The sequence below is a fragment of the Miscanthus floridulus genome, chromosome 13 (genome assembly GCF_019320115.1).
Source record: "Miscanthus floridulus cultivar M001 chromosome 13, ASM1932011v1, whole genome shotgun sequence".
In the NCBI taxonomy this organism is placed as follows: Eukaryota; Viridiplantae; Streptophyta; class Magnoliopsida; order Poales; family Poaceae; genus Miscanthus; species Miscanthus floridulus.
This window is the reverse complement of record NC_089592.1, coordinates 78,982,966-79,010,163: the sequence shown is the minus strand read 5'-3', so window position 1 is coordinate 79,010,163 and position 27,198 is coordinate 78,982,966. Positions and strand designations below refer to the sequence as shown.

The following is a 27,198-nucleotide window of genomic DNA, read 5'->3' as shown; positions in this document are numbered from 1 at the left end:
TCCAGTAGTGGCTCGAGCTGGAGTGCCTGTCGTCGACGCCGCCTCAGAGTCGGATTGTGAACGCCAACGCCCCGTCCGAGTCCGTCGAGGATTCGGTCGAATCAGGCTGCATATAATGGCCCCGTTCGCGTGCTCTTAACCCCGGTTTAATCCGTTTATTTTTTCATCCGGACTAGTGTTTTTCTCTCACAAATTTCTCCAGCATTCCTCCAAACTATTCAGATTCCTCCAGAATTCAGACGAGCGAACCGGCCCAATATAGGGAGTAGTTGAAAATTAGCAATAGCGGCACCGCATAGTCCTTTTTCGGCAAGTAAACTCGTGTCCGTCAGCCGCCGCCTGCGTTCTGCCCGAGCACGCCTCGCCCCCCGCCGTCGATCCGCCCCCTACCGCGCGTGGATGTGAGGTGAGCCTAACCTAACTCCCAAACTCGTCGTCCTTCTCTCTGTCCCGCGCTCTCATTCGGCCGCGCAACATCTCCGGGCTTCCGCCGCCCAATTTGAGATCAGACCTCTTTTTTTTTTTTGGTCAACTGTTAGTTTGATTCTGGGCTCTGGCCAAGACTGCCTCACCAGTCGGGACACCAAAGTCTCCCTCGCCGACAGCAATGACTTCGACCTCCAGGAAGAAGAGGAAACATGCTTCTCCTCCGGCAGGAACGATATCGACCCCGTGGAAGAGGAAGCGTACGTGCTTCTCCGTCGGGGCCAATCGGGGACTATGAACTGATCTCATTGCTGCTTGAAACTCCCTCCGGCTTTGCCATTTTCGCTATGTATGGGCACCACTTCAACGACCCAGACGCGCTGGAGAATATTTGGGCACACTTCGGCGAGGAGTATAGGGCAAAAGATATCGTTTGGCTGAAAGAGTTCAAAGCTTTCAAGGACAAGTCCAGTGCCATTATTCAGGATACTGGTGTCAATGGGGAACTTACTGGTATGATCATGAGATGTTGCCATCCTTCACGGACATTGGCCGTCGGAAATATGGAATCCAAAAGAATCATTGAGAAGAGCTTGCCTGTACGTTGTCTGTTCAATGAAACTGTGATGGAGGCGATGTGGGGCCTGAAGAATCTCATGCACGTTTTAGTACCAGCAGAAAAACTCGAGCTGACAAAGAAAGATCGCCTACCAATGAGCCAAGGACTAAAATGGCTGCTGGATCGTTATGGCTTCGGTGTGAAACCAGAGATGGTCTCTGAAGCAATGATCATGGCGGCATGTGTCTTGTACGATTCTTATATTTGTGAGAGGAATCTTTCTACCCCGCTGCGCGAAGGTGGTGACCTCCTTCAGGTGGTGTCTGGCGTTAACTATAACATTATCTCCAAGAACGTCACCTAAAATACGAGATCCATTTCATATTTGATTAGAGCTACGGGTAAAGAATTCAATACCCATTTTTGTTTTTTCTCCAACAACAGGATTGAAAAGAGAACTCTTTCTGCAAATGAGTCTTCAAGAGAAAGAATAATCATATTTAGATTGTGAGTCTGCTACAACCCAAAATACGTTTCGCATATAGGTAATATGTTGGAGGCCGAAATAGTACCATCTAATACCCATTTTGGGTTTGGGTACCCAGGCCCAGTTTAGTTCCAAAATTTTTGGCAAAATAGGCACTGTAGCATTTTCGTTGTTATTTGTCAAATAGTGTCCAATCATAGTCTAATTAGGCTTAAAAAATTCGTCTCGTGGATTTCGTCTAAACTGTGTAATTAGTTTTATTTTTTATTTATATTTAATGCTTCATGCATGCGTCCAAAGATTCGAATGTGAAAAATTTTGCAAAGTTTTTGGCAAACTAAACTGGACCCCATATGGATAAGCTGTCAGAGACAGTAATGTTGGGATTTGATAAAACTTGCGACGGCTCTGAAGATCATATGCTTGTGTTTGGTTTGTTGGTCCATCGTAGCCTGGCCAGGAATCCTAGCCTGGGCACCGCAGGCCTGGTTTCCAGGGAGCCAACAGGCGTTTGTTTGGTTGCTTGCGCTGCTGAGCCTGGCCAGGACGAGTTCGTGTTTGGTTTGCTGTGCAAAGGGCATAGAGTCACCTCATCCTTCAACCTCTCAGTCATTTCATCAAACACCTGGAGCTCGTCCGCCCGCCGGCACCCTGGAGCACATCCGTCCGCCATGGCCGACACCAGGAGCTCGTCCGCCCGCCGGCACCCTGGAGCACATCCGTCCGCCATGGCCGACACCAGAGCACGTCTGTCTGGCATGGCCGCGCGGCCTCACATCACCACCGAGGAGCCGCCTGCCCACCTGCACGGGCGACGACGGTGGCCATCGACGAGCCGCACTGCCTGCCTAGACAGGCGCTAGGCAGGTCGCATCGCCCCACTGCGCTCCCGACGGCGGCGTCGCGGCCGAGGCGGCTGCCGCGGAGGTCGCCGCCACCGCCTCCCTCTGCCGCTGCGCGGCCTGCACGGACACTAGGTCGAACCGGTGCAGCTTCTCGACGAGCGCCGCGGAGAGGAACGACGGGGAGGCGGCGGCGGACGGGTCGGCGTCGATGGGAAGTTGGTGCGCGCGCGTGGCGCCGCCGGCCGGTGGGGTGGAGTGGAGGAGCAGCAGCAGGGCTCGTTCACCCCGGATCTGGAGGAGGAGGACCGAAGCCGGAGTGAGAGAAGAAGACCCAAGGTGACGGGAACGGCCACTCGCCCCTGGCCAAGCTAGGCTCCGCGAGAACGCCCGAATCGGGCGTTTCCAGCAAGACAGCAAATCTGTACGAAATGGGCCTGTAGAAGCCTGGCTAGGAACCAAACAAGCCCAAGTTGTATTATGGAAATCTGGCTAGGGCCTAGGCCAACACACCCTATGTGACCCTCCAGGAACAATTTTGGCTGAAAAAAAGTTGTTTACGGGAGATGAGCTATCAATGTTGTTGATGGATGCACATAAATATATAAATAAGTTTGCTAAGGGCACTTGCTTGGAAGTCCACAAAAGAATGATCAGCGTGTTCGTTTAGCTGTGGCGTATCGTAAACGATTATAAATTTTTAGCCGGAACAATATTTTTTCTCTCACATAAACCAACCAGCAGTACTTCTTTACGAACCAGCAACGATATGAACCAGCCAACCGAACAGGCTTGATGATGGTCCATGATTTTAGGGCTCGGGCCCAAAAATTAATGGTGCTGTTCGTTACGGATGCCAAAAGAACATTTGAAGCCAAAAGAGCATTGCAAGCTAAAAGAAGGGTTATAAAGCAGCAGCTATCTGTGAAGCTTGGACTGTGGCCAAAAAAATACTGGTGGTTTAGGCTCAGTCCAAATAAGTCTCATGTTGCTACTTTGAATGGGTAACTGGTTGGTTTGCATAAAGCCACCATGAACCCAACTGTTAGACATCTTGTGTTTGTGTTTCGGTTACTGCACTGGGAACTTCTATTATGTAATATTGACCAGTGTCTTATTTACTCTATCGTGTTTTGAAACTTTACTTTACTCCTACCTCAAAAAAAAAAAAAAAAAGACCACCTTACCAGTCACCTCGGGTGCGTCGTCCTGGCCTAACAATGGACGTTGTGGTCAACTGCGGCCATTTGCAGTTTGGCCCTTTTCTCATGGCGCAGTTCGCCTGTGTATTGCAGCTTTTGCTCGCAAACCTTGTAGCTTCAATGTGTGGCTGAGTCTAATTTGTATAAAATATCCACAATTTATGTTTCTTCTCAGTTAGTATGCCTCCTGCTGCCTTGTTTAGTGGTTAGTGCATAGCATCAGCATCTTCATTTTAATTCAATTTTGAGCCGTTCTTGCACGAAGCAATGTGTACGGTAGTTTAGTACGCTTGATGAGGTGATGATCGGTAACACTGTTTTCTTGTTCTTTGTAAAATATAAACATTTTCCTTGTGCAAAATAATATATACTAGCGTGGGTGCCCACGCTTGGCATGGGAAGGAGGTGGGAAAAAAAAACTAGGAAATTTTGTATCGGGCTGACACTGTTCCTTAAAAAAAAGAAGAAGAAAACTTATAGGTCGTCGGGTGAACAGTAACGCGACCGGTACTGTTGATCGACAGGATTCTGAGTCTGTGAGACCGATGGATGAACAGTGCGCGACGATGTGGCAGTCCTCAAATTTAAAGTTCTTACTTAGCAGGTAACCCCGCACGGTGAATGCTTAAAAAGAAGGAAGAGGGGAAAAAAAGAAGGGTTGGTACTGTTACATAGCGGGTCGGGTACTGTTCAGTGGGATCCGCTACTGCTCAGCAAAAAGGTGGAAATGTTACTTAGCGGGTCGGGTACTGTTCATCGTGGTCCGTTACTGTCACCTACAGGGTTCTGAGTCTGTGTGCGCCCCGGATGAACAGTCTGCGTGATGGGACCCCCCTCAAATTTATAGTCTTTTATAGATAGATATAGATACAAGGGACGATTGCCATGAATTTGAACCTTCCGTAATCGATGATTTAGTACTGGAGTACTCTGGAAATGGGTAGCATGATGTCAGAGGCACACATCATCACAGAACTAGTAAACCTGAAAAACCAATTGACTTGCTTAGGAAAGTTGATGGCAATAATATGTGTGCTGACTGTGGTGCTTCAGAACCTGATTGGGCATCATTAAACCTTGGCGCACTTCTATGCATAGAGTGTTCTGGGGTGCACAGAAATCTTGGAGTGCATATATCAAAGGTAACTACAAAACTTTTAACTGTCAGTTCTTTTTAATAGACGCTTGTTTCTCTTGATGGTCATGCACATAGATTGATTTCTGCATTCATTTATTCTTTAAAGTTTAGAGGTTTCAGTGTGTGCATGATATCACATAAATTTGGGCTTTGGTGCAGTGGTGCTATCACACTGACAGCTACACCTAAAGCTACAGCACGTGTTTTGCATAGAGAAGGAAGTGAAACATGATTGCACTTTTGGACCAAAAAAGTGTCAACACTTAAATGGCTAAAGATTCTAAAATATGAACCTGTCGTCCAACTGTCCAAGACAGTTAGTTTTTCAGACTTGTGAAGTCTGGAAATAGGGACCGCATCCCGTGGGCCGTGGCCGACTGGCCCAAAATTATTCCAGATCCCATTGACGACGGGTTGGCCACGGCGGCGCCGCCGTTGATGGCCCCGTCGTCGCTGGCGACTTCGCCACGGCGCCTCCCCGGAACGACCTCCACGTGGTGGGCCCTCCCCCGCGTTCCACACCTGTCTCTGTCTGTCCGTTGGCAGCGCATCGAGCCTGCCTTTGCCCCCACCTGCCAGTGTCAACGCGAACACGGGGGTGGGGGCCACCGGGAGCCCCCGCACCTGTGTGCGCGCCCGGGGTCAAACTCCCGCCGCGTTGTCGCCCCCGTCGTCGCCGCGTGCTGTGCTGTGCTCTGCTGCTGCTTCCCCTACCCCAAACTCCCCGCACCGCACCGCACCTCCCCCAGCTGCTCCTCCTCTCCTCTAATGGCTACACGCTTCCGCGGCTAGGTTCCCTCCTCCTCCTTTTCGCCGTCCGTCCACATGGCGCCGCCTCACGCCCTCGCGCTCCTCCTCCTCGCCGCGTCGGCTGCGGCGGCGGCGGCGGCGGGGGACGGCTGCCTCAACGCCGGCTGTGTCGCGCTGGGCTCCTACCTCATCAGCCGGAACCAGAACCTGACCTACATCGCCAGCCTCTTCGGCATCGACGACTCCAAGACGCTGGCGCCCTACAACCCCGGCAACACCAACATGGACTACTACATCCAGGTCGGCCAGAGCGTCAACATCTCCTTCACCTGCGGCTGCCACACGTTCCCAAACTCCGACGCCACCTACCTCGGCGGCTCCTTCCCGCACCGGGTCGTCACCGGCGACACCTACGGCAGCATCGCGCAGAACTACCACAACCTCACCTCCGAGGCCTGGCTTGAGCGCACCAACCCGTTCCCCGCCAACAACATCACCAACACCAACACCACGGTGAACGTCATGGTCAACTGCACCTGCGGGGACCGGGACATCTCGCCGGACTACGGGTTCTTCCTCACCTACCCGCTCATGGGCCAGAACCTCTCCGCCGTCGCCGCTAACTACAGCTTCAACTCCCCGTCGCAGCTGGAGCTGCTTCGCAAGTATAACCCCGGCATGGACACCGCTACAAGCGGGCTCGTTTTCATCCCCGTCCAAGGTGCGCATTTCTAATCGATTGCGGAGGATTCAGTTCAATTTCAGCTTGTACGATTTCTGGGGGTTACTAGTTAGGTTATTACTGCAGTGAATTGTGGGTGTTCTGCGCCGCCCAACTGAACTGAATGGTAATCTAGTATGCCAGCTACGATTCGAGTTGTTTTCTTCTTAGTTTGTTGTCAGGTGGTTGATGATGATGGGGTGCATGGATTGATTGATTCGGGCTTGCTTCATGAAGGAAGGGCCATTTGCATTAGCTAATGTTCCTATATACAATCGCATTGATTGTGTCTGTCTGTTTACCATTAGATGAACCGACTGAAGTTATGGCACTGTAGTGACATTCCTAAATTGTTTGATGTTTCATGCATGCTACCATTTTCATTTGTTGGTTCATGGCATCTCTTCATGAATAGCAAGTAAAAGATTCCAGGTCTCGATAGACAAATTCCCTTGAAATCATCTACGCATCTACTCCCTCTGTCCTGAAATAGAGTGCATTGTGGCTTCTAAAATTTGTACTGAAATATAGTGCATTCTACATGTGTCAATGCCTAGATTTGGCAAAGTTTATTAAAAAGGAAACCATAATTTGGGGAGGAACACCTTAATTGGTATTAATCTGTGGGTACATGCGTCTTTTGCGGATTCCTTTAAGTTGTCCTAAAATTTTTGGAATGCACTGTATTACATGACAAAGGGAGTACATTCTACACATGTCTCATAGTATGCAGTTGCAGTTCTGTGAAATGCAGTTATTTTGTTGCATTTTAACTTTGAAAATGCTGTTAACATCAATGCGAACTCTGTTGGATTGATCTTTTCTTGCTAAAATGGTTTGCTCTGTCTTTTTTTCTTTGGCTTCTCCAGATCGCAATGGAAGTTACCATCCTTTAAACACACCAGGGTAAGTTTTGCTGCCAGCTGCATTGTGTCGTATAGTATTCACTTGAATATTATCAACTCTTGTGCACTCATGCTGATAAGCATCCTCATCTTGTGCAGTACAGGCAGCTTCTGTCCTTTTGCAAGTTAATTATGCTTCTGCATTAAGTTTTTCGCAAGAAAAACTGGATGCCAGCTATTCTTGTGAGAAAAAAGGGTGAATATTTTACACATTGTCAATCTCATCATCGATTCGGGGCAGGAAATGGAGGTTCTGTTGGACCTATAGTAGGAGGAGGAGTTGGTGGTGTTGCTTTTCTGGTCCTGGGTGTCTTGTTATGTATCATGTTCTATAGGCGAAGAAAGGCAAACAAGGCTGCCATATTTCCATCTTCTGAAGACTCTACCCAACTTGGTAATGACATTGTATGCTTCTCTTTCTATGTATATTATCCTGCAACAGAATTTTTTTTAACATCTTCTGTACAAAAAAAAAAACATTCATAATCCTGATTCCACTGTTGCATGTTCATTTTTTCCTTTGCTCATATAAGTATTGTACAAGCATAAATATTGATTTCAGTGTTTTGAGGTTCTGATGCTTCCGATTCGTAGAGGATTACCCTGTGAAGCTATTATTTATCTGTCTGGAAACCTGAAAATCTTGTTTAGTAAATAGACTTTCTCCTATGTGTTTTTTTTATGTGCTAAAAGGTCTCTGTTACATTTCAAGCACCCATAAGTGTACTTCTTAGCACACAGAAGAGTTAACACTCTTGAATGCCGTGCCCTCTTCCCATTTTTTTCATAAGTGTGCAATGTGAGTGGAGCTTCCACAACTTTCTAAACTACTACTATTTATTTTTCTCCAGCTACTACATCCATGGATAAATCAACACTGTCAACCAGTCAAGCTGATAGTGCCTCTGGAGTTCCAGGAATTACTGTTGACAAATCAGTAGAGTTCTCGTATGAAGAACTTTTTAATGCCACAGAGGGATTTAGCATGAGTAACAAAATCGGGCAAGGTGGTTTTGGCGCTGTCTATTATGCTGAGCTCAGGGGCGAGGTTAGTCCAATGTTCAAACTTCTTTTTCAGCTGCATATAAGCATATCTATTCTTCATTTGAAATGTTTTGCTTTGGGTGTCTCTAGAAAGCTGCTATAAAGAAAATGGATATGCAGGCTTCTCATGAGTTCCTTGCTGAGTTAAAGGTTTTGACGCATGTTCATCATCTGAATCTGGTTAGTGACTTCTTTTTATTTACTGCAACAGCATATTTGATATGCGGTTTTCCCCTTAGATTTGTTTACTTTCTTACATATAAAGCCAATAGGCATACATTTATGTTTGGAGTACATGTTACTCTGATGTACACAGCAATTCTGATTGTAAATTTTGTCATTACTTGTATAGTTGTTTATTTTGCCTGGATTTCAATATTCTCCTTTGAATTCTAATTGATACGGAGCTGAAAAGTTCTGAAACAATTTAAACTTACTTCATAGGCGAGGTTAGTAGAAAATTCAACATCCTATGGATAAACTAACAACTTTTAGATTGAGTGTCAGGTTGCCCTGGTTGTGGGAAGTAGGAACTCTCAAGCACAATAGTATGGGTGCATGCCTTGATGAACTGCTTTTCATTATTGTTAACTTTTACAAGTCACATTTAACTGGGAAAGAGTGTCACAGGATGAGATTGTGTGTTATCTTGCTTATTGATGATGGACAGCATCACCCTTATACATGAAGATTGTGCACATCAATATCTTTCACATAATTTAAATCAAGTTGGGGAAATATATGGGTTTAATCCTTGTAGCTTTACCTTGCATTCCTGTCTTCCGGAATAGTATTAGTTTTGTGTGGGTAGGAACAATCATGTAATTTCTCTGTTATCTCCATTCAAGTTAATCCTTGTATCTTTCCTTTTGCTGTGATTACCGATGTTTATTTCACACAGGTGCGCTTGATTGGTTTTTGCACCGAAAGTTCCTGGTTTCTTGTCTATGAGTTTATCCAGAATGGGAACTTAAGCCAGCACTTACGTGGAACTGGTAATGTGTCGCCTCTTAGGTTGGCTGGTGTGCCTATCTGATGCTTCCTGCAAATTAATCACCACACATGTTCATATATAGGTTATGAGCCTCTGTCATGGGCTGCCAGGGTTCAGATTGCACTAGATTCAGCAAGAGGTCTTGAGTACATTCATGAACATACTGTTCCAGTATACATACATCGGGATATCAAATCAGCAAATATCTTGATAGACAAGAACTACCGTGCAAAGGTTTGACTAGTTCATGGGTCTTTTTAAACATGTTTCCTGAATCCTTGATGAAATAATTATGTCTACCTTCCAGGTCGCAGATTTTGGTTTAACAAAACTTACACAAGTTGGTAATACATCATTACCCACACGTGGAATTGTGGGCACATTTGGTTACATGCCTCCTGAGTACGTGTCGTAAACGTTTATATGTCATGGCATGGTTGTGCGATTCCAGAGTACCACCATCTGTGATGAATGTTGACATCTATGGGGTATGACATTTGCAGATATGCTCAGTATGGCGATGTTTCTCCAAAGGTCGATGTTTATGCCTTTGGCGTTGTTCTCTATGAACTTATTTCGGCCAAAGATGCTATTGTCAGATCAACCGAGTCTTCCAGTGATTCAAAGGGATTGGTTTATCTGGTAATTGTCTGCTAAATCAACTCTTTTACATTCTGTTTCTAGAGAAAAGACCAATGGTCTAGTTAAGCACAGGCGCTAGTTCTGGTATTGGTTTGGTTTCTACTGTCATTTCTTAAATGCCGGAGTTCGTGGCCTATTTCTTGTGCAAAGAAACAAAACTTTCAGCTCTTGTGCTTCATTACCATGTGGATATTTGTTACTTCCCAGTGTAAAATATGAATCAGTAGTTTAATACATCCAGTTTTGAATAATTGTTTCGACCTGATCATCTTTTATTCCTTTTGCGTTACATGTTTATAAATGGGGTTAATTATACTTGCTGTCTTTTGTTGTCATGTGTTCGTGGATGATATTAGGCAGTAGACAATGGAGCAAACTCTTCTTCTTTTTTCTTGCCAGCAATATTTGTAACACTACGGCTTCCAAAGCTATAGTACAGGCTTTGGATGCTTTGCTGCTTGATGACTCACCAATCATCGTATTGCAAAGTGCAGTTTGAGGAGGCTCTCAACACACCGGATCCTAAGGAAGGCCTTCAGAGACTGATTGATCCGGCGCTAGGCGAGGATTACCCCATCGACTCAATCCTCAAGGTTAGACCACGCACAAACTGATCAATATAATGCTGCTGCAGAAAAAAACCTCTGCCTATAAGAAAGCAACGTATCTGGTACATCATGCTGGGGATACCAGCATCAACAAAGCAAAGATCAACAGCCAACTAGCCCTATTACAAGCATTATATTTCAAACTGCTGCAGAATTACCTTTACCCTCTTTGCTATGTTCGCAAAATTCCCAGCCTAACAGTAACACGTCATTTGCCCTTTTGGCAGATGACAGTCCTGGCAAGGGCGTGCACGCAGGAAGACCCCAAGGCAAGGCCCACGATGAGATCCATAGTCGTGGCGCTGATGACGCTCTCATCGACGAGCGAGTTCTGGGACATGAACGCTATCCAGGAGAACCAAGGTCTGGTGAACCTCATGTCCGGGAGATGACTCTTGTGATATTCTACCTGCCTGCCTGCTCCTGGGTAATTGTACATTAGGCCCCATTTGAGCCGCCTGTTGATGGCCAGAGAGGAGGGCAGCATTGCTCAGCACTACTATAGGCATTTACAATGTAATTTCTTCTGTCAGTCTAGGGTTTTGTCTTATGTTGGTTTCTTTCATTTTGCTCCTGGAGAGCTGTGTGAGTTTAAGTGAACAGCTCTGAGTTACCTGCAAGATGTCTAATTTTACATGGAAATGCAAATAAATGATCTCCTGTAGATAGATAATCCTTGATAGTACATCCGTCTAAAATGAACCCATTACCCATGTATTGGTTCTCAGTTGTATCAACAAAGCATATCGGCGAGAGCGCTGCAAGATGAATCGCCAGCTGCTGCTGCTGCTGATACCCCAGCAGCGCTATGACCATGCTTGCCAAGCTAAACAGAAAGTACTGTCACACAGTACTAGAAGACATCTTGCCACGCACCTATGATAAGAGGTTTGATGTATTTTCGGTTGGATGGTTTTGTTTTGCATTCTATAATACTGGTGGCATTCATTTAATATCATTTTAAATTTATTTTAAAAAATGAAATTTGAAAAATAGGTCTTTTCCCTTTTTTTCCATACCTATAGTACTTTGTACTTGTTGTATGTAATATGGGCTTGGCCCATATAATATTTAATGAATCAAATAAAATTCTATGGTACGTAACATTAAGTGTTGCATGGTTTAATACCATATGAGATTTTGACTGAACGCTGACTCAACTTATATGGTTGGAAATTATTCATCTAAATTGAGAAGCTGAGAAAAGGACAAAGGCGTGCCACGCGCGCCGCCGCCGCTGGCCGGGCCATGGCGGGCATGGCCAGTCTTTTGCCACTTAATCCACATAACAACGGGAGTTACTCCCCTTGATGGTGGAGGCAAACTGATTGCGGCAGTTACTGTCTCTCCGTCTCCGTCTCTTGGGATTCTCCGCTGCCTCTCTTCTCCCCGTCCATATATCTGAGTCCTACGTCACTCCAGTAAAAGTCCTTCCGCTTCCAGTCCTTCTGCTTCCGCAGCCTTCTGGTTTCCCCATCCCGTACCTCTGCGCGCACGGAGTAGCAGGAGAGCAGGTGTCTCCGGAACCCTCGTCCGCTGGAGAACCTTGCACGGGGTGCACGGCGATTAGGTTTTTGGGGAGCGATCCGCGACTGCTCGTCCACGTACATCTTCTTCTCTGTGATCGCCTGCGGAACGTCAAGACGTCTAGTTCCTGGTGATCCGTTCATGGGACTGCACTACGAACATCTTCCTGCATCGACTGTGGTCCGCGACTTCGAGCAACGCACTATGTCAACTAGTGCGAATGGAGTCTCCGATGCCCTCGGCATGGGACCCTCCGCTGGGTACAATCTAATATCTGTACTTTGTGTTTTTACTGTATTCACCAGTATGTTATCTCTGCATGCTGTAGTGTTCATAAGAAATATACACATGCATATATATGTCGTCACAAACCTGCTGATGTTATTTTCTGGATTAAACTGATAATGAAATTGTCTAAATTCCTAACAATCCAAAAACCTAATGTTAGGCAATTTTCTGTCAGTGGTTTTGCTGCTGCTTTGAAGCCAAATAATTTTGATGGCAAGAATTTTATGATATGGCATGCCAAGATGGTATTGTGGTTAACTGCGATGAACTGCTATCACGCCGCACAGGGAAAGCCTGAACAGTTTACTCCTGAGGAGGAGCGAAAGTTCTTGGCCGCCGATAACCTGTTTCGAGGCGCCGTGATTAGTGCACTTCATTCCAAGTACGAGAAAAACTACATATCTTGTACATCAGGCAAAGAGTTATGGGATGCTCTTGAGGCAAAGTTTGGGGTTTCTGATGCTGGCAGTGAGCTGTACCTTATGGAGCAGTTGTATGACTACAAAATGGTTGAAAACCATTCAGTGGTCGAACAAGCTCATGAGATACATGCGCTAGCAAAGGAACTAGAACATTTCCTGTGTTTGTTACCCAACAAGTTTGTGGCCGGCGGTATAATCGCTAAGCTGCCACCTTCTTGGGGGGATTTTGCTACTTCTCTAAAACACAAGAGACGAGTTTAGCGTGGCTGAGCTTATTGGATCTCTTTATGTTGAGGAGAGGGCGAGAGCAAAAGACAACCGTGGAAAAGGAGTTGAGTCTTCCGCTGCCAATATGGTGTAGAAGAAAAACTCATTTGCATTTCGTAATAAAAAGAAGAAGAACATGCAAAAGAACAACAATGCAAAGCCTAAGCAGACTGCACAGTTTAAGAAGAAAAACAACAAGAAAGGTGGATGTTGCTTTGTTTGCGGGAGTGATGAGCATTGAGCAAGTGCGTGTCTAGACCGCAAATATAAACAAGAAAAGAAATAAGCAAACATGGTAATTAGCGAGACTGGAGGAGGAATATCTGGGTATGGTAATTCTTTACCTTTTGTTCTTTCAGTTTGTCTTTCACCTGAGTGGTGGATGGACAGTGGTGCTAATATTCATGTGTGTGCTGATGTTTCATTGTTCATTTCCTATCAGGCCGGCAGGAGTGGAGCCTTGCTGATAGGAAACGGTTCGCATGCGCGTGTTCTTGGTGCTGGTACGGTCATTCTGAAGTTTACTTCAGGAAAGACGGTGCTATTAAAGAACGTGCAGCATGTCCTCTCCATCAAGAAGAATCTTGTTAGCGCTTCTTACATGTGTCGTGATGGCTTTAAAATTGTGCTTGAGTCCAATAAATGTGTTGTGTCGAGACATGGAACTTTTGTTGGAAAAGGTTATGATTGTGGAGGCTTGTTCCGCTTATCTTTGCTTGATGGTGTGTGTAATAAAGTGGTGAACAATGTTAATGTTTCAGATGAGTCGAATATATGGCATTCACGACTTTGTCACATTAATTTTGACTGTCTCACGCGGCTTGCAAATCTGAATTTAATCCTGAAATTTAACTTAGTCAAAGATTCTAAGTGCCAGGTGTGTGTGCAATCGAAGCAACCGCGCAAGCCTCACAAGGCTGCTGAGTCGAGGAACTTGGCACCATTAGAACTCGTTCATTCTGATTTATACGAAATGAATGACGAATTGACTAAAGGCGGTAGACGATACTTCATGACATTTATAGATGATTGTACTAGATTTTGCTACGTGTATTTGAAAGGTCCTAATGGCTAGAGGGGGGTGAATAGCCTAATAAAATTTCTACAACAACACTTAACAAAATAGTTAGACAATTATGAGGCAAAGCAAGTGTTGTGCTAGCCTACTCAAAATGCAAGCCACCTACCACAATTCTAGTTTAGATAGTGTTGATTCACACAAGAGCTATGACACTACCCTATGTTAGTGTGCTCTCAAAGACTAACTAAAGAGCCACACTAACCAAGCAAGCAAGCTCTCACAACTAGCTACACTAAAGAGCTTGTCAACTAGTTTGCGATAAAGTAAAGAGAGTGATCAAGATAGTTATACCGCCGTGTTGAGGAGTGAACCAATCAATCACAAGGATGAATAACAATGAAGACCAATCACCTCGGAATCAAAGGATGAACACAATGATTTTTTACCGAGGTTCACTTGCTTGCCGGCAAGCTACTTCTCGTTGTGGCGATTCACTCACTTGGAGGTTCACGCGCTAATTGGCTTCACACGCCAAACCCTCAATAGGGTGCCGCACAACCAACACAAGATGAGGATCACACAAGCCACGAGCAATCCACTAGAGTACCTTTTGGCTCTCCACCGGGGAAAGGTCAAGAACCCCTCACAATCACCACGATCGGAGCCGGAGACAAACACCACCCTCCGCTCAACGATCCTTGCTGCTCCAAGCCGTCTAGGTGGCGGCAACCACCAAGAGTAACAAGTGAAATCCGCAGCGAAACACGAACACCAAGTGCCTCTAGATGCAATCACTCAAGTAATGCACTTAGATTCACTCCCAATCTCACTATGATGATGAATCAATGATGGAGATAAGTGGGAGGGCTTTGGCTAAGCTCACAAGGTTGCTATGTCAATGAAAATGGCCAAAGATGGTGAGCTACTGCCGGCCATGGGGCTTAAATAGAAGCCCCCACGGAATAGAATCGTTATACCCCTTCACTAGGCATGACACGGGCCGACCGGACGCTCCGGTCCAACTGACTGGACGCAGCCCCTCAGCGTCCGGTCGCCTGATTGCGTGCACGTGTCCCCTGCGTTCAACAGTGAACGTTTGATCTCAACGGTCGACATGTTGACCGGATGCTCCGACAGAGCTGACCGGACATTGGACCCCCAGCATCCGGTCGTTTACAGTAAGGGTCCAAAACAAGTTTTTGCCGATCAGACGCGTCCGGTCATGCTTGACCGGACACAGCCCAATGTCCGGTGCTAAACCCTAATCGCTGCGTCGACCGACAACATGATCGGACGTAGCCCTTCAGCGTCCGGTCGCAGAGCGACCCAGCGTCCGGTCAGTTGACCGACACCAGCGTCATTGCAACCAACTCCATTTCACCTCTAACTTCTTTACCCTTGCTCAAATGTGCCAACCACCAAGTGTATCACCTTGTGCACATGTGTTAGCATATTTTCACAAACATTTTCAAGGGTGTTAGCATTCCACTAGATCCTAAATGCATATGCAATGAGTTAGAGCATCTAGTGGCACTTTGATAACCGTATTTTGATACGAGTTTCACCCCTCTTAATAGTATGGCTATCAAACCTAAATGTGATCACACTCTCTAAGTGTCTTGATCACCAAAACAAAATAGCTCTTACAAGTTATACCTTTGCCTTGACCTTTTTATTTTTCTCTTTCTTCTTTTCAAGTTTAAGCCCTTGATCATCGCCATGCCATCACCATTGTCATGTTATGATCTTCATTAGCTTCTCTACTTGAAGTGTGCTACCTATCTCATGATCACTTGATAAACTAGGTTAGCACTTAGGGTTTCATCAATTCACCAAAACTAAACTAGAGCTTTTAATCTCTCCCTTTTTGGTAATTGATGACAACCCTTATACAAAGATATGAATTGAAATTTAATTGAATCCATGTTGCTTACCTAGGCATATTTACCATGTGTAAAAGGATATGGATAAGTTTCATAAACTCTAAATGGTAGCAATTGCTCCCCCTACATATGTGCTAAGAGTTTGGATTATAGCTTACACATATGCTTAGATAGGAAATGTAGGAGTCAATGTCTACCATATGATGCTAAGGTATAAAAGATGGACCTTTGAAGTATGATACCAATCGGAGTGCACCAATATACCATCCTTAGCACCATGGTTAGCTCAATACCACTTAGAAACAATACTTAAAATGAAAGTTATCTAGTGGTTTCATTTCATCATTCAATCTTACAACTAACACACATCACACAAGTATGGATGTTTTAAATTTAATACTTGTGCCATGCAAGCAAACATTTGAAATGCACATTCAAATGCACCATACAAGTTCATGAGCTTGCTCCCCCTACTTGTGTGCTCAAAATTTTAGTTGATCCCTTTCCTTTTTCATATCTCTCCCTTTATAATATTTCTTCCCCTTTTTTACTATCTTTGCTACTATCTTTGTTTCTCTCCTCCTTTGTCATCAATGACCACAAAGGTTCTAAATATAAATAGTATTACTTGTAGGGTCGAGATTATCAATGTCAATCAATGGGGTGATGATCATTTTCCTAAATTTGGTCTAATTCTAGATTATTTGCCAAAGATATTTAACTCGGTTTGATCCAAGGACAAGCTTCTTTACACCTCCAAATAAGGGTTATCTTGTATCATGTTGAGTTAAACACTTATGGTTTATTTTCTAGATTAAACACTAGGTTTACAAGCCCATAAACATGTCATATGCCATCACTAGATTAAGTCAAGCATAGAAGCAATAGTGATACCATATAGACATCAAAATCATTTGATTTTCATGAATGAGCCTAATAAAATAGAACCACTTGAAAAGTCCTAATAAGATTGAAAATATGACTAGATGCACTAAACATGTCCTTAGCAAGGATGTATGCTATGCCAATTAATTTTTACCTTGGATTGCTCGAAGGAGAGGCATGTCATATGAGTGGGGGTGCATCAACACATATTTGAGAAATCTGATATGTTCAACTCATTCCTTAGCTTGCAAAACCTTTTATCATCCAATGGCTTGGTGAATATATCAGCAAGTTGATCTTCGGTGCCTACACTCTCAATTCAAATATCCCCTTTTTTGTTGGTGATCTCTTATGAAATGGTGGCGGATATCAATGTGCTTTGTTCTTACATGTTGAACCGGATTGTTAGTCAACTTGATTGCACTCTCATTGTCACATAGCAATGGCACTTTCTTGAACTTGATTCCAAAGTCACACAAAGTGGCCTTCATCCAAAGTATTTGTGCACAACAACTACCGATGGATATGTATTCGACTTTGGCGGTTGATAATGCAATACTATTTTGCTTCTTTGATGACCATGAAACAAGTGATCTTCCCAACAATTGATATGTGCCTGAGGTGCTCTTCCTTTCAACCTTGCATCCCGTATAATCCGAGTCGGAGTAACCAACTAGCTCAAACTTTGCTCCTTTGGGATACCACAAACCAACATTTGGTGTATGCTTCAAGTACCTCAATATTCTCTTTGTAGCCTTCAAATGACTTTCTCTTGGTGAGGCTTGAAATCTTGCACACATGCATACACTAAACATGACATCCAGCCTTGATGCAATCACATAGAGTAGGCTTCCAATCATAGACCGATACAACTTTTGATCCACCATGTTTCCACTTGCATCACTATCCAAGTTGCCATTGATTCCCATTGGTGTACTAATGACTTTGCTATCAATCATGCCAAACTTCTTGATCATGTCCTTGATGTACTTGCCTTGACTCACAAATATACCATTCTTCAATTGCTTGATTTGAAGACCAAGGAAGTAACTCAATTCTCCAATCATGAACATCTCAAACTCATTAGCCATTATCTTTCCAAACTCATCACAAAATTCTTGATTTGTTGATCCAAATATGATGTCATCAACATAGATTTGCAATACAAATAGATCTTCTCCAATCTTCTTGATGAAAAGAGTGGTGTCAACCTTGCCCATTGTGAACCCTTTAGAGAGGAGGAAGTCCCTCAATCTCTCATACCATGCTCTAGGTGCTTGCTTCAAGCCATACAATGCCTTCTTCAACTTGTACACATAGTTGGGCTTCTTGTCATCTTCAAAACCGGGAGGTTGCTCTACATATACTTCTTCATTGATGTAGCTATTGAGAAATGCACTCTTAACATCCATTTGATAGAGCTTGATGTTGTGGGCACAAGCATAGGCTAACAAGATTCTTATTGCTTCCAATCTAGCAACCGGGGCATATGTTTCTCCAAAGTCAAGACCTTTAACTTGTGTATAGCCTTATGCTACCAATCTTGCTTTGTTCCTTACTACTATTCTATCTTGATCTTGCTTGTTTCTAAAGACCCATTTGGTTCCAATCACATTGTGTCCCTTTGGTCTTTCTACCAACTCCCATACTTGATTTCTTGTGAAGTTATTCAATTCTTCATACATAGCATTCACCTAATCAACATCCTTCAATGCTTTATTTATCTTCTTTGGTTCAATGGATGACACAAATGAGAAGTGTTCACAAAATGATGCCAATCTTGATCTTGTTTGTACCCCTCTTGAAATATCTCCAATTATAGTGTCCAAAGGATGATCTCTTGCAACATTGGTTGGTTGGAGGATTGGAACTTGATTGCTTGCACTTGCTTGATTATTGGGTTGAGATAATGTACTAGCCACTTGATCTTGTTTATTGTCATGAGATCCACTTGCACTAACTTGACTTATATCATCTTGCACATTTGAGTTAGAGAGCACTTGCACTTCATCATCTTCATCATCATTCACTTGTTTAGGCCTCAATTCACCAACATCCATGTTCTTCATGACATTTGAAAGTTGAATGCCTCTAATATCTTCTAAGTTTTCATCCTCTACTTATGAACCCTTGGTTTCATCAAATTCAACATCATGAACTTCCTCAAGAGTACCATTATCCAAATTCCAAATTCTATATGCTTTGCTTGTGGTGGAATAGCCAAGTAGGAATCCTTCATCACATTTCTTGTCAAACTTGCCTAATCTTGTGCCTTTCTTCAAGATATAGCATTTGCAACCAAAGACCCGAAAATATGCAATATTTGGCTTTCTACCATTTAAGAGCTCATATGGTGTCTTCTCTTTCAATCGGTGATAATAGAGGCAGTTGCTACAATAGCAAGCCGTGTTGATAGCTTCAGCCCAAAAAGATTGACTCACATTGTACTCACTAAGCATAGACCTTGCCATATCAATGAGTGTTCTATTCTTCCTCTCAATAAGGCCATTTGATTGTGGAGTGTACTTGGCCGAGAATTAATGTCTAATTCCAAATTCATCACATAACTCATCAATTCTAGTATTCTTGAACTCACTACCATTGTCACTTCTAACTCTCTTGATGGTTGTTTCAAACTCATTGTGAATGCCCTTGACAAATGATTTAAATGTTACAAACACATCACTTTTGTCCACTAGAAAGAATACCCATGTGTATCTAGTGTAGTCATCCACTATCACAAAGCCATATTTATTACCACCGATACTAATGTATTGTGTTGGCCCAAACAAATCTATGTGCAATAACTCAAATGCTTTACTAGTGCTCATCATGCTTTTCTTAGGATGGGTGTTTCCAACTTGTTTACCGGCTTGACAAGAGCTACAAAACTTATCCTTTTCAAACACAACATCTTTCAAGCCTTTAACTAAGTCATGCTTAACCAATCTATTCAATTATTTCATTCCAATATGACCAAGCCTTCTATGCCATAACCAATCCATGCTAGACTTAGTAAACAAGTATGTAGATAATTGAGCTTCACTAGCATTGAAATCAACCAAGTATAGATTTTCATATCTAAAACCTTTGAAGATCAAGTTAGAGCCATCTACACTTATGATCTCTACATCATCTACTTCCAAATATGCATTTGAATCCAAGATCACACAATTGAGCCATGGATAGCAAATTAAAGTTCAAGCTTTCTACTAGCAACACATTTGATATGCTCATGTCATTGGATATTGCAATCTTACCAAGCCCTTTGACCTTGCCTTTGCCATTATCACCAAATGTGATACTATCATAACCATCATTGCCATTGGTGTTGATTGAGTTGAACATTCTTGTATCACCGGTCATGTGTTGAGTGCACCTACTATCAAGAACCCAATGCCTTCCTCCGGCTTTGTAATTGACCTACAAAAGAAGATCAATTCCTTTTAGGTACCCAAACTTGCTTGGGTCCTTGAAGGTTAGTCACTAGGCTCTTTGGTACCCAAATGGACTTTCTTCTTTGAGCCCATCCATGGTTTACCAATGAACTTAGCCTTTACACCATTTTTACCCTTAGTAAGCATATAGCATGAATCAAGCTTAATGGAGGATACATTAGCATTTTTGCTCTTATTTTTACATTCTTGCTCTTTGTGACCCACTTGCTTGCAACTAGTGCAAAACCGACCATTGTTCTTCACAAAACTAGTCTTGTGAGGAGCAAAGGCCGCTTTGTCTTTCTTGGGGGTATAGCCTAATCCCTCTTTTGTAGAGAGAAGCTCTTTGGCTACCCAAGCACATAAGCAAGCGGTTCCTCACCACCATAAGCCTTAGCTAAGGTGTGAGTGAGCTTAGTGACCTCCTTCTTGAGGTTCTCATTCTCAACCACTAGTGTGACATCACAAGTGAGACCATCACTACTAGATGAGGTAGAAGTGGAAGTGCTACAAGAAGGGTTAGAAGGAGCAACAATGATAGGCATAGATAGTGATTTATCAATTATTTCACAAGTTAAACCTACATTGCAAGTTTCAACATACTTCTTTTTATTTTGCTCATCAAGCAAAGAGGAATGAGCCTTTTCAAGCTTTTTATGAGCTTTGCCAAGCTTCTCATTGGCTTCCTCTAGCCTCCCATGAGATGCATTGAGCTCATCAAAGGCTTGCTTAAGGGCTTTTAGTTCCTTACGCAAGCTTTTGCATTCCCTTCTCTTGATATCAAAGTGTTCTCTAGCATCTTCTAGCATGTCAAATAATTCATCCTTAGTAGGTTCATCATCATCACTATCACTATCATTTTCATTTTCATGTTCATTATCATCAACATGTTCTTCATCACTTTCATCATCATAAGATTGTACCTTAGTGGCCTTAGCCATGAAGCATGATGAAGATTCAAAGAGAGAAGGCTTCTCATTTATAGCAATACTTGTAAGAACCTTCTTCTTGGTGGTCTTGTTATCATCACTATCATCATCATTATCACTTGAGGAAGCATCACTATCCCAAGTGACTACATATGAACCACCCTTCTTCTTCTTGAATGCCATATTGTCCTTTTTCTCTTTCTTTTCCTTCTTGTCCTTCTTCTTGTTCTTCTTGTTGTCATCATCATTATCGCTATTGTATGGGCATTGAGCAACAAGATGATCTTTGCTTCCACACTTGAAGCACCTTCTTGACTCTTCTTTGTTCTTGAATGAAGATTTCTTTCTTCTTGCATGGTAGCCCTTCTTCACCATGAACTTGCCAAATCTCTTGACAAATAGAGCCATCTTCTCATCATCATCATCATCCCAAGATTCATCTTCTTCACTTGATGTTTCTTGCTTTGCTTTGCCCTTGGATGATGTGGCTTTGAATGCCAAGCTCTTCTTCTCATCCTTCTTCTCATCTTTCTTCTCCTTCTTTTCTTCCTTCTTATCATCATCTCTATAAGTATCATCGGTCATTATATCTCCCAACACTTGGTTTGGTGTCATGGTGTCCAAACCACTCCTCACTAGAATAGTGACCAATGTACCAAATCTTAAAGGTAAGCATCTCAAGAACTTGTGGGAGAAGTCCTTGTCCTTCACTTCTTCTCCAAGTGCTTTGAGATCATTGATAAGCACTTGAAGCCTATGGAACATCTCTGGCACACTCTCATCATCCTTCATCTTGAAGCTTGCAAACTTTTCTTTGAGAATGTAAGCCTTTGCACCCTTCATGGCTTGAGTGCCCTCAAATGATTCTTCCAACTTCTTCCATGCCTCATGAGCCATTTCAATATTTTTGACTTGCTCAAATGTTCTTTCATCAATTGCATCATGAATAGCACTTAGAGCAATATCATTGTTTTGGAGAAGTACTTCTTCGGCCGTGGTGGGATTCTCCGGATCTTCAATCTCAATTTTTGTTTCTACCACCTTCCAAACTTCCTATTGATTGACTTGATATAAGTTGTCATCTTAGCCTTCCAATAGGGATAGTTGGAGCCATCAAATTGGGGTGGCTTCTTGGTGTTGTTGATTTGAGCCATTTTAACACCGAAGGTTGTTAAGCCTCAAATAACGGTGACCTCGGCTCTGATACCACTTGAAAGGTCCTAATGGCTAGAGGGGGGTGAATAGCCTAATAAAATTTCTACAACAACACTTAACAAAATAGTTAGACAATTATGAGGCAAAGCAAGTGTTGCGCTAGCCTACTCAAAATGCAAGCCACCTACCACAATTCTAGTTTAGATAGTGTCGATTCACACAAGAGCTATGACACTACCCTATGTTAGTGTGCTCTCAAAGACTAACTAAAGAGCCACACTAACCAAGCAAGCAAGCTCTCACAACTAGCTACACTAAAGAGCTTGTCAACTAGTTTGCGGTAAAGTAAAGAGAGTGATCAAGATAGTTATACCGCCGTATTGAGGAGTGAACCAATCAATCATAAGGATGAATAACAATGAAGACCAATCACCTCGGAATCAAAGGATGAACACAATGATTTTTTACCGAGGTTCACTTGCTTGCCGGCAAGCTACTCCTCGTTGTGGCGATTCACTCACTTGGAGGTTCACGCGCTAATTGGCTTCACACGCCAAACCCTCAATAGGGTGCCGCACAACCAACACAAGATGAGGATCACACAAGCCATGAGCAATCCACTAGAGTACCTTTTGGCTCTCCATCCGGGGAAAGGTCAAGAACCCCTCACAATCACCACGATCAGAGCCGGAGACAAACACCACCCTCCGCTCAACGATCCTCGCTGCTCCAAGCCGTCTAGGTGGCGGCAACCACCAAGAGTAACAAGTGAAATCCGCAGCGAAACACGAACACCAAGTGCCTCTAGATGCAATCACTCAAGCAATGCACTTGGATTCACTCCCAATCTCACTATGATGATGAATCAATGATGGAGATGAGTGGGAGGGCTTTGGCTAAGCTCACAAGGTTGCTATGTCAATGAAAATGGCCAAAGGTGGTGAGCTATAGCCGGCCATGGGGCTTAAATAGAAGCCCCCACGGAATAGAACCAGTTATACCCCTTCACTGGGCATAACACGGGCCGACCGGACGCTCTGGTCCAACTGACCAGGACGTAGCCCCTCAGCGTCCGGTCGCCCGATTGCGTCCACGTGTCCCCTGCGTTCAATAGTGAACGTTTGATCTCAACGGTCGACATGTTGACCGGATGCTCCGATAGAGCTGACCGGACGCTGGACCCCCTAGCGTCCGGTCATTTACAGTAAGGGTCCAAAATGAGTTTTTGCCGATCGGACGCGTTCGGTCATGCTTGACCAGACACAGCCCAGCGTCTGGTGCTAAACCCTAATCGCTGTATCGACCGACAACATGACCGGACGTAGCCCTTCATCGTCCGGTCACAGAGCGACCCAGCGTCCGGTCAGTTGACCGACGCCAGCGTCATTGCAACCAACTCCATTTCACCTCTAACTTCTTTACCCTTGCTCAAATACGCCAACCACCAAGTGTATCACCTTGTGCACATGTGTTAGCATATTTTCACAAACATTTTCAAGGGTGTTAGCATTCCACTAGATCCTAAATGCATATGCAATGAGTTAGAGCATCTAGTGGCACTTTGATAACCGTATTCCGATACGAGTTTCACCCCTCTTAATAGTACGGCTATCAAACCTAAATGTGATCACACTCTCTAAGTGTCTTGATCACCAAAACAAAATAGCTCTTACAAGTTATACCTTTGCCTTGACCTTTTTGTTTTTCTCTTTCTTCTTTTCAAGTTTAAGCCCTTGATCATCGCCATGCCATCACCATTGTCATGTTATGATCTTCATTAGCTTCTCTACTTGAAGTGTGCTACCTATCTCATGATCACTTGATAAACTAGGTTAGCACTTAGGGTTTCATCAATTCACCAAAACCAAACTAGAGCTTTTCAGTATTTATTAAAAACAAAAGATGAAGCATTGCATTATTTTAAGGTCTATAAAGCTGAGGTAGAAAATCAACTTGAGAAGAAAATCAAGTGTTTGCGGTCCTGATGGCGGGGGAGAATATTTCTCAAATGAATTTTTAGAGTTTTGCAGCGGTGCATGGAATTATTCATGAGAGGACGCCACCATACTCACCATAGTACAATGAGATTGCAGAGAGAAAGAACCGCACTCTAACTGATTTGGTTAATGCCATGTTGGAGACTATGAGACTATCTAAGGAATGGTGGGGTGAGGCTATATTGACTAGCGTGTCATGTCCTGAATAGAGTGCCCACAAAGAACAAAGAAATCACACCATTCAAGGAATGAGAGAAGAAGAGATTAAATCTCTCTTACCTATGAACTTGGGGTTGTTTGGCAAAGGTGAATGTGCCAATAAATAAAAAGGCAAAGCTTGGACCAAAGACTGTTGATGGTAGTCTTTCTTGGTTATGCTATTCACAGCATGGGTTATAGATTTTTAATTATAAACTCTAGTGTTCCTGAGATGGCTGTTGATACAATCATGGAATCTAGAGACGCTAGCATTTTTTGAGAATGAGTTTCCCATGAAAAATGCACCTAGCACAACTGGTCATGAATTTATAATTCCCCATGAGCATGAAAATTTTATTATGATAGAACAAATTGAGGAACTCTATGTGCAAAATCCTGAGGAGGATAACACTATTGTCACCAGAAAAAGCAAGAGACAGAGGACTACAAAGTCTTTTGGATGATGACTATATTGTGTACCTTATGGATGACACACCAATGACCATCGAAGAGGCATATTCCTCTCCTGATGCTGACTTATGGAAGGAAGCAGTACGGAGTGAGATGGATTCTGTTATGTCTAATGGAACTTGGGAAATAGTTGATCGTCCGTATGGATGCAAGCCTATAGGTTGCAAATGGGTGTTCAAGAAAAAGCTTAGGCCTGATGGTACTATTGAGAAGGTACAAGGCAAGGCTTCTGGTCAAGGGTTATACTCAAAAGAAAGGTGAGGATTTTTTAATACTTATTCACCGGTTGCCCTGATTGACCACAATTCGAGTTTTGCTTTCCCTGGCAGCCTCTTATGGTCTTATCGTTCATCAAATGGACGTTAAGACAAGCTTTCCTAAATGGAGAGTTGGAGGAGGAGATCTATATGGATCAGCCTTGATGGGTTTGTAGCAAATGGTCAACAAGGCAAGGTGTGTAAATTATTAAAGTCATTATACAGCCTAAAACAAGCTCCTAACCAATGGCATGAGAAGTTCGATAGAACTTTAACATCTGCTGGCTTTGTTATGAATGAAGCTGACAAATGTGTGTACTATCGGTATGGTGGGGGTGAAGGAGTTATTTTGTGCTTATATGTTGATGACATACTGATCTTTGGATCCAACCTCAAAGTGATCGAGGAGGTGAAGGAATTTCTATCTAAAAATTTTGAGATGAAAGATTTGGGAGAGGCTGATGTTATTCTTAATATCAAGCTTCTAAGAGAAGGTGATGGTGGGGTAACTCTGTTACAAACCCATTATGTGGAAAAGGTGCTGCGTCGCTTTGGGTTCAGTGACTGTGCACCTGCTCCTACACCTTAGTGACCCTAGCGTGCTATTGAGGAAAAATCAAAGAATAGCAAGGGATCAGTTGAGATATTCCTAGATCATTGGTTCCGCTCATGTATCTAGCTAGTGCAACAAGGCCTGCCATCTCATTTGTAGTGTGCAAGCTGAGCCAGTTTGTGTCAAACCCAGGAGATGATCACTGGCGTGCTCTTGAGAAAGTAATGCGCTACCTAAAAGGGACCATGAGCTATGGTATTTGTTATACCAGATATCCGAAAGTGCTAGAAGGCTATTGTGATGCCAACTGGATTTCTGATGCTTGATGAGCTTTATGCCACAAGTGGATATGTGTTTTCGCTTGGAGGTGGTGCTGTCTCCTAGGAAGTCTTGCAAGCAGACTATCTTAACGAAGTCTACAATGGAAAGCAGAACTCACATCATTAGACACTGCTAGATCTGAGGCTAAGTGGCTTCAGTGATCTCCTTATGGATTTACTGGTTGTTGAAAAATCCATTACCAGGCTATTTCTATGAACTGTGATAACCAGACTTGTGATTACAAAGGTTAACAGTTCTAAGGACAACATGAAGTCCACAAGGCATGTTAAGAGACGACTAAAATCTGTCAAAAAAATTGAGAAACTCCAGAGTAATAGCGTTAGACTATGTTCACACGTCTAGCAATCTGACAGATCAGTTCACTAAGGGTCTATCACGCAATGTGATAGAAAGTGCATCGAGAGAGATGGGTTTGAGACCCACTTAAAATTTACTATAGTGGTAACATGTTCTATGTGATCGGAGATCCCGTGAAGTAGGACGGTGAAACAAGCTAGTAGTAAATTGTGAGAAAAGATCCTTAGTAAGACTCATTTCTGATGCATATCTTTCTTTTCTGTAAGGCAGGCTGGGTTTTGCCTTAATGTGTTCCAAGTGGCTTATTAAAGCAAAGATATTGTCCTACAGAACATCTTTTGAGGAAACACACCTATATGAGTCAGACTGCTGGTCACAGTCTATGAGATTTGGGTGATCTCTAAATACTCATGAAAGGCACTGAAGTATGACTTATATGCTTCAAATAGAGGGGATGCTTTTTGCTGCCCAGTATCAACTAAGGACTTTAGTGACATTCACCTCACACAAAACTGTCAATTCAATGCTTAGTCCATTGTTCAGTTGTGACTGAGTGAAACTATTGTTCTAGATGGATGTTCAACTTAACAATCTCCATCGAAACACTGGTATATAAAAGAAATGTGGTTCTGAGACTACTTTGTTACAAACCCTAGAGTTTGATGGAGATTGTTGGATATAATATGGGCTTGGCCCATATAATATTTAATGAATCAAATAAAACTCTATGGTGCGTAACATTAAGTGTTGCATGGTTTAATACCATACGAGATTTTAACTGAACGCTGACTCAGCTTATATGGTTGGAAATTATTCATCTAAATTGAGAAGCTGAGAAAAGGACAAAGGCGTGCCACACGCGCGCGCGCCGCCGCCGCCGGCTGGGCCGTGGGCGCGGGCGCGGGCCGGGCCGAGGGCGTGGCGAGGTAGGCAGGCAGGCGGGCGGCGAGC

General features: G+C 43.4%; 2 protein-coding genes across 2 annotated transcripts in view; both read left to right on the top strand.

The window, feature by feature from the left end:
- The first annotated feature begins 4,535 nt into the window (after positions 1-4,535).
- LOC136500536 (ADP-ribosylation factor GTPase-activating protein AGD3-like) overlaps positions 4,536-27,198 on the top strand; it is a 42,129-nt gene continuing 19,466 nt past the window's right edge. Inside the window, exon 1 of the mRNA XM_066495911.1 lies at positions 4,536-4,658. Coding sequence (XP_066352008.1) covers positions 4,545-4,658 — 114 coding nt within the window. The 5' untranslated portion in view covers positions 4,536-4,544. The remainder of the gene's footprint in view (positions 4,659-27,198) is intronic.
- On the top strand, positions 5,085-11,232 carry LOC136500535 (chitin elicitor receptor kinase 1-like). Its single transcript, XM_066495910.1, has 11 exons — positions 5,085-6,125; positions 6,995-7,031; positions 7,273-7,424; positions 7,882-8,078; positions 8,165-8,254; positions 8,976-9,069; positions 9,151-9,302; positions 9,376-9,470; positions 9,572-9,710; positions 10,205-10,303; positions 10,546-11,232. The coding sequence occupies exons 1-11, from the start codon at positions 5,480-5,482 to the stop codon at positions 10,708-10,710; spliced, it is 1,866 nt and encodes a 621-aa protein (XP_066352007.1). The 5' UTR covers positions 5,085-5,479; the 3' UTR covers positions 10,711-11,232.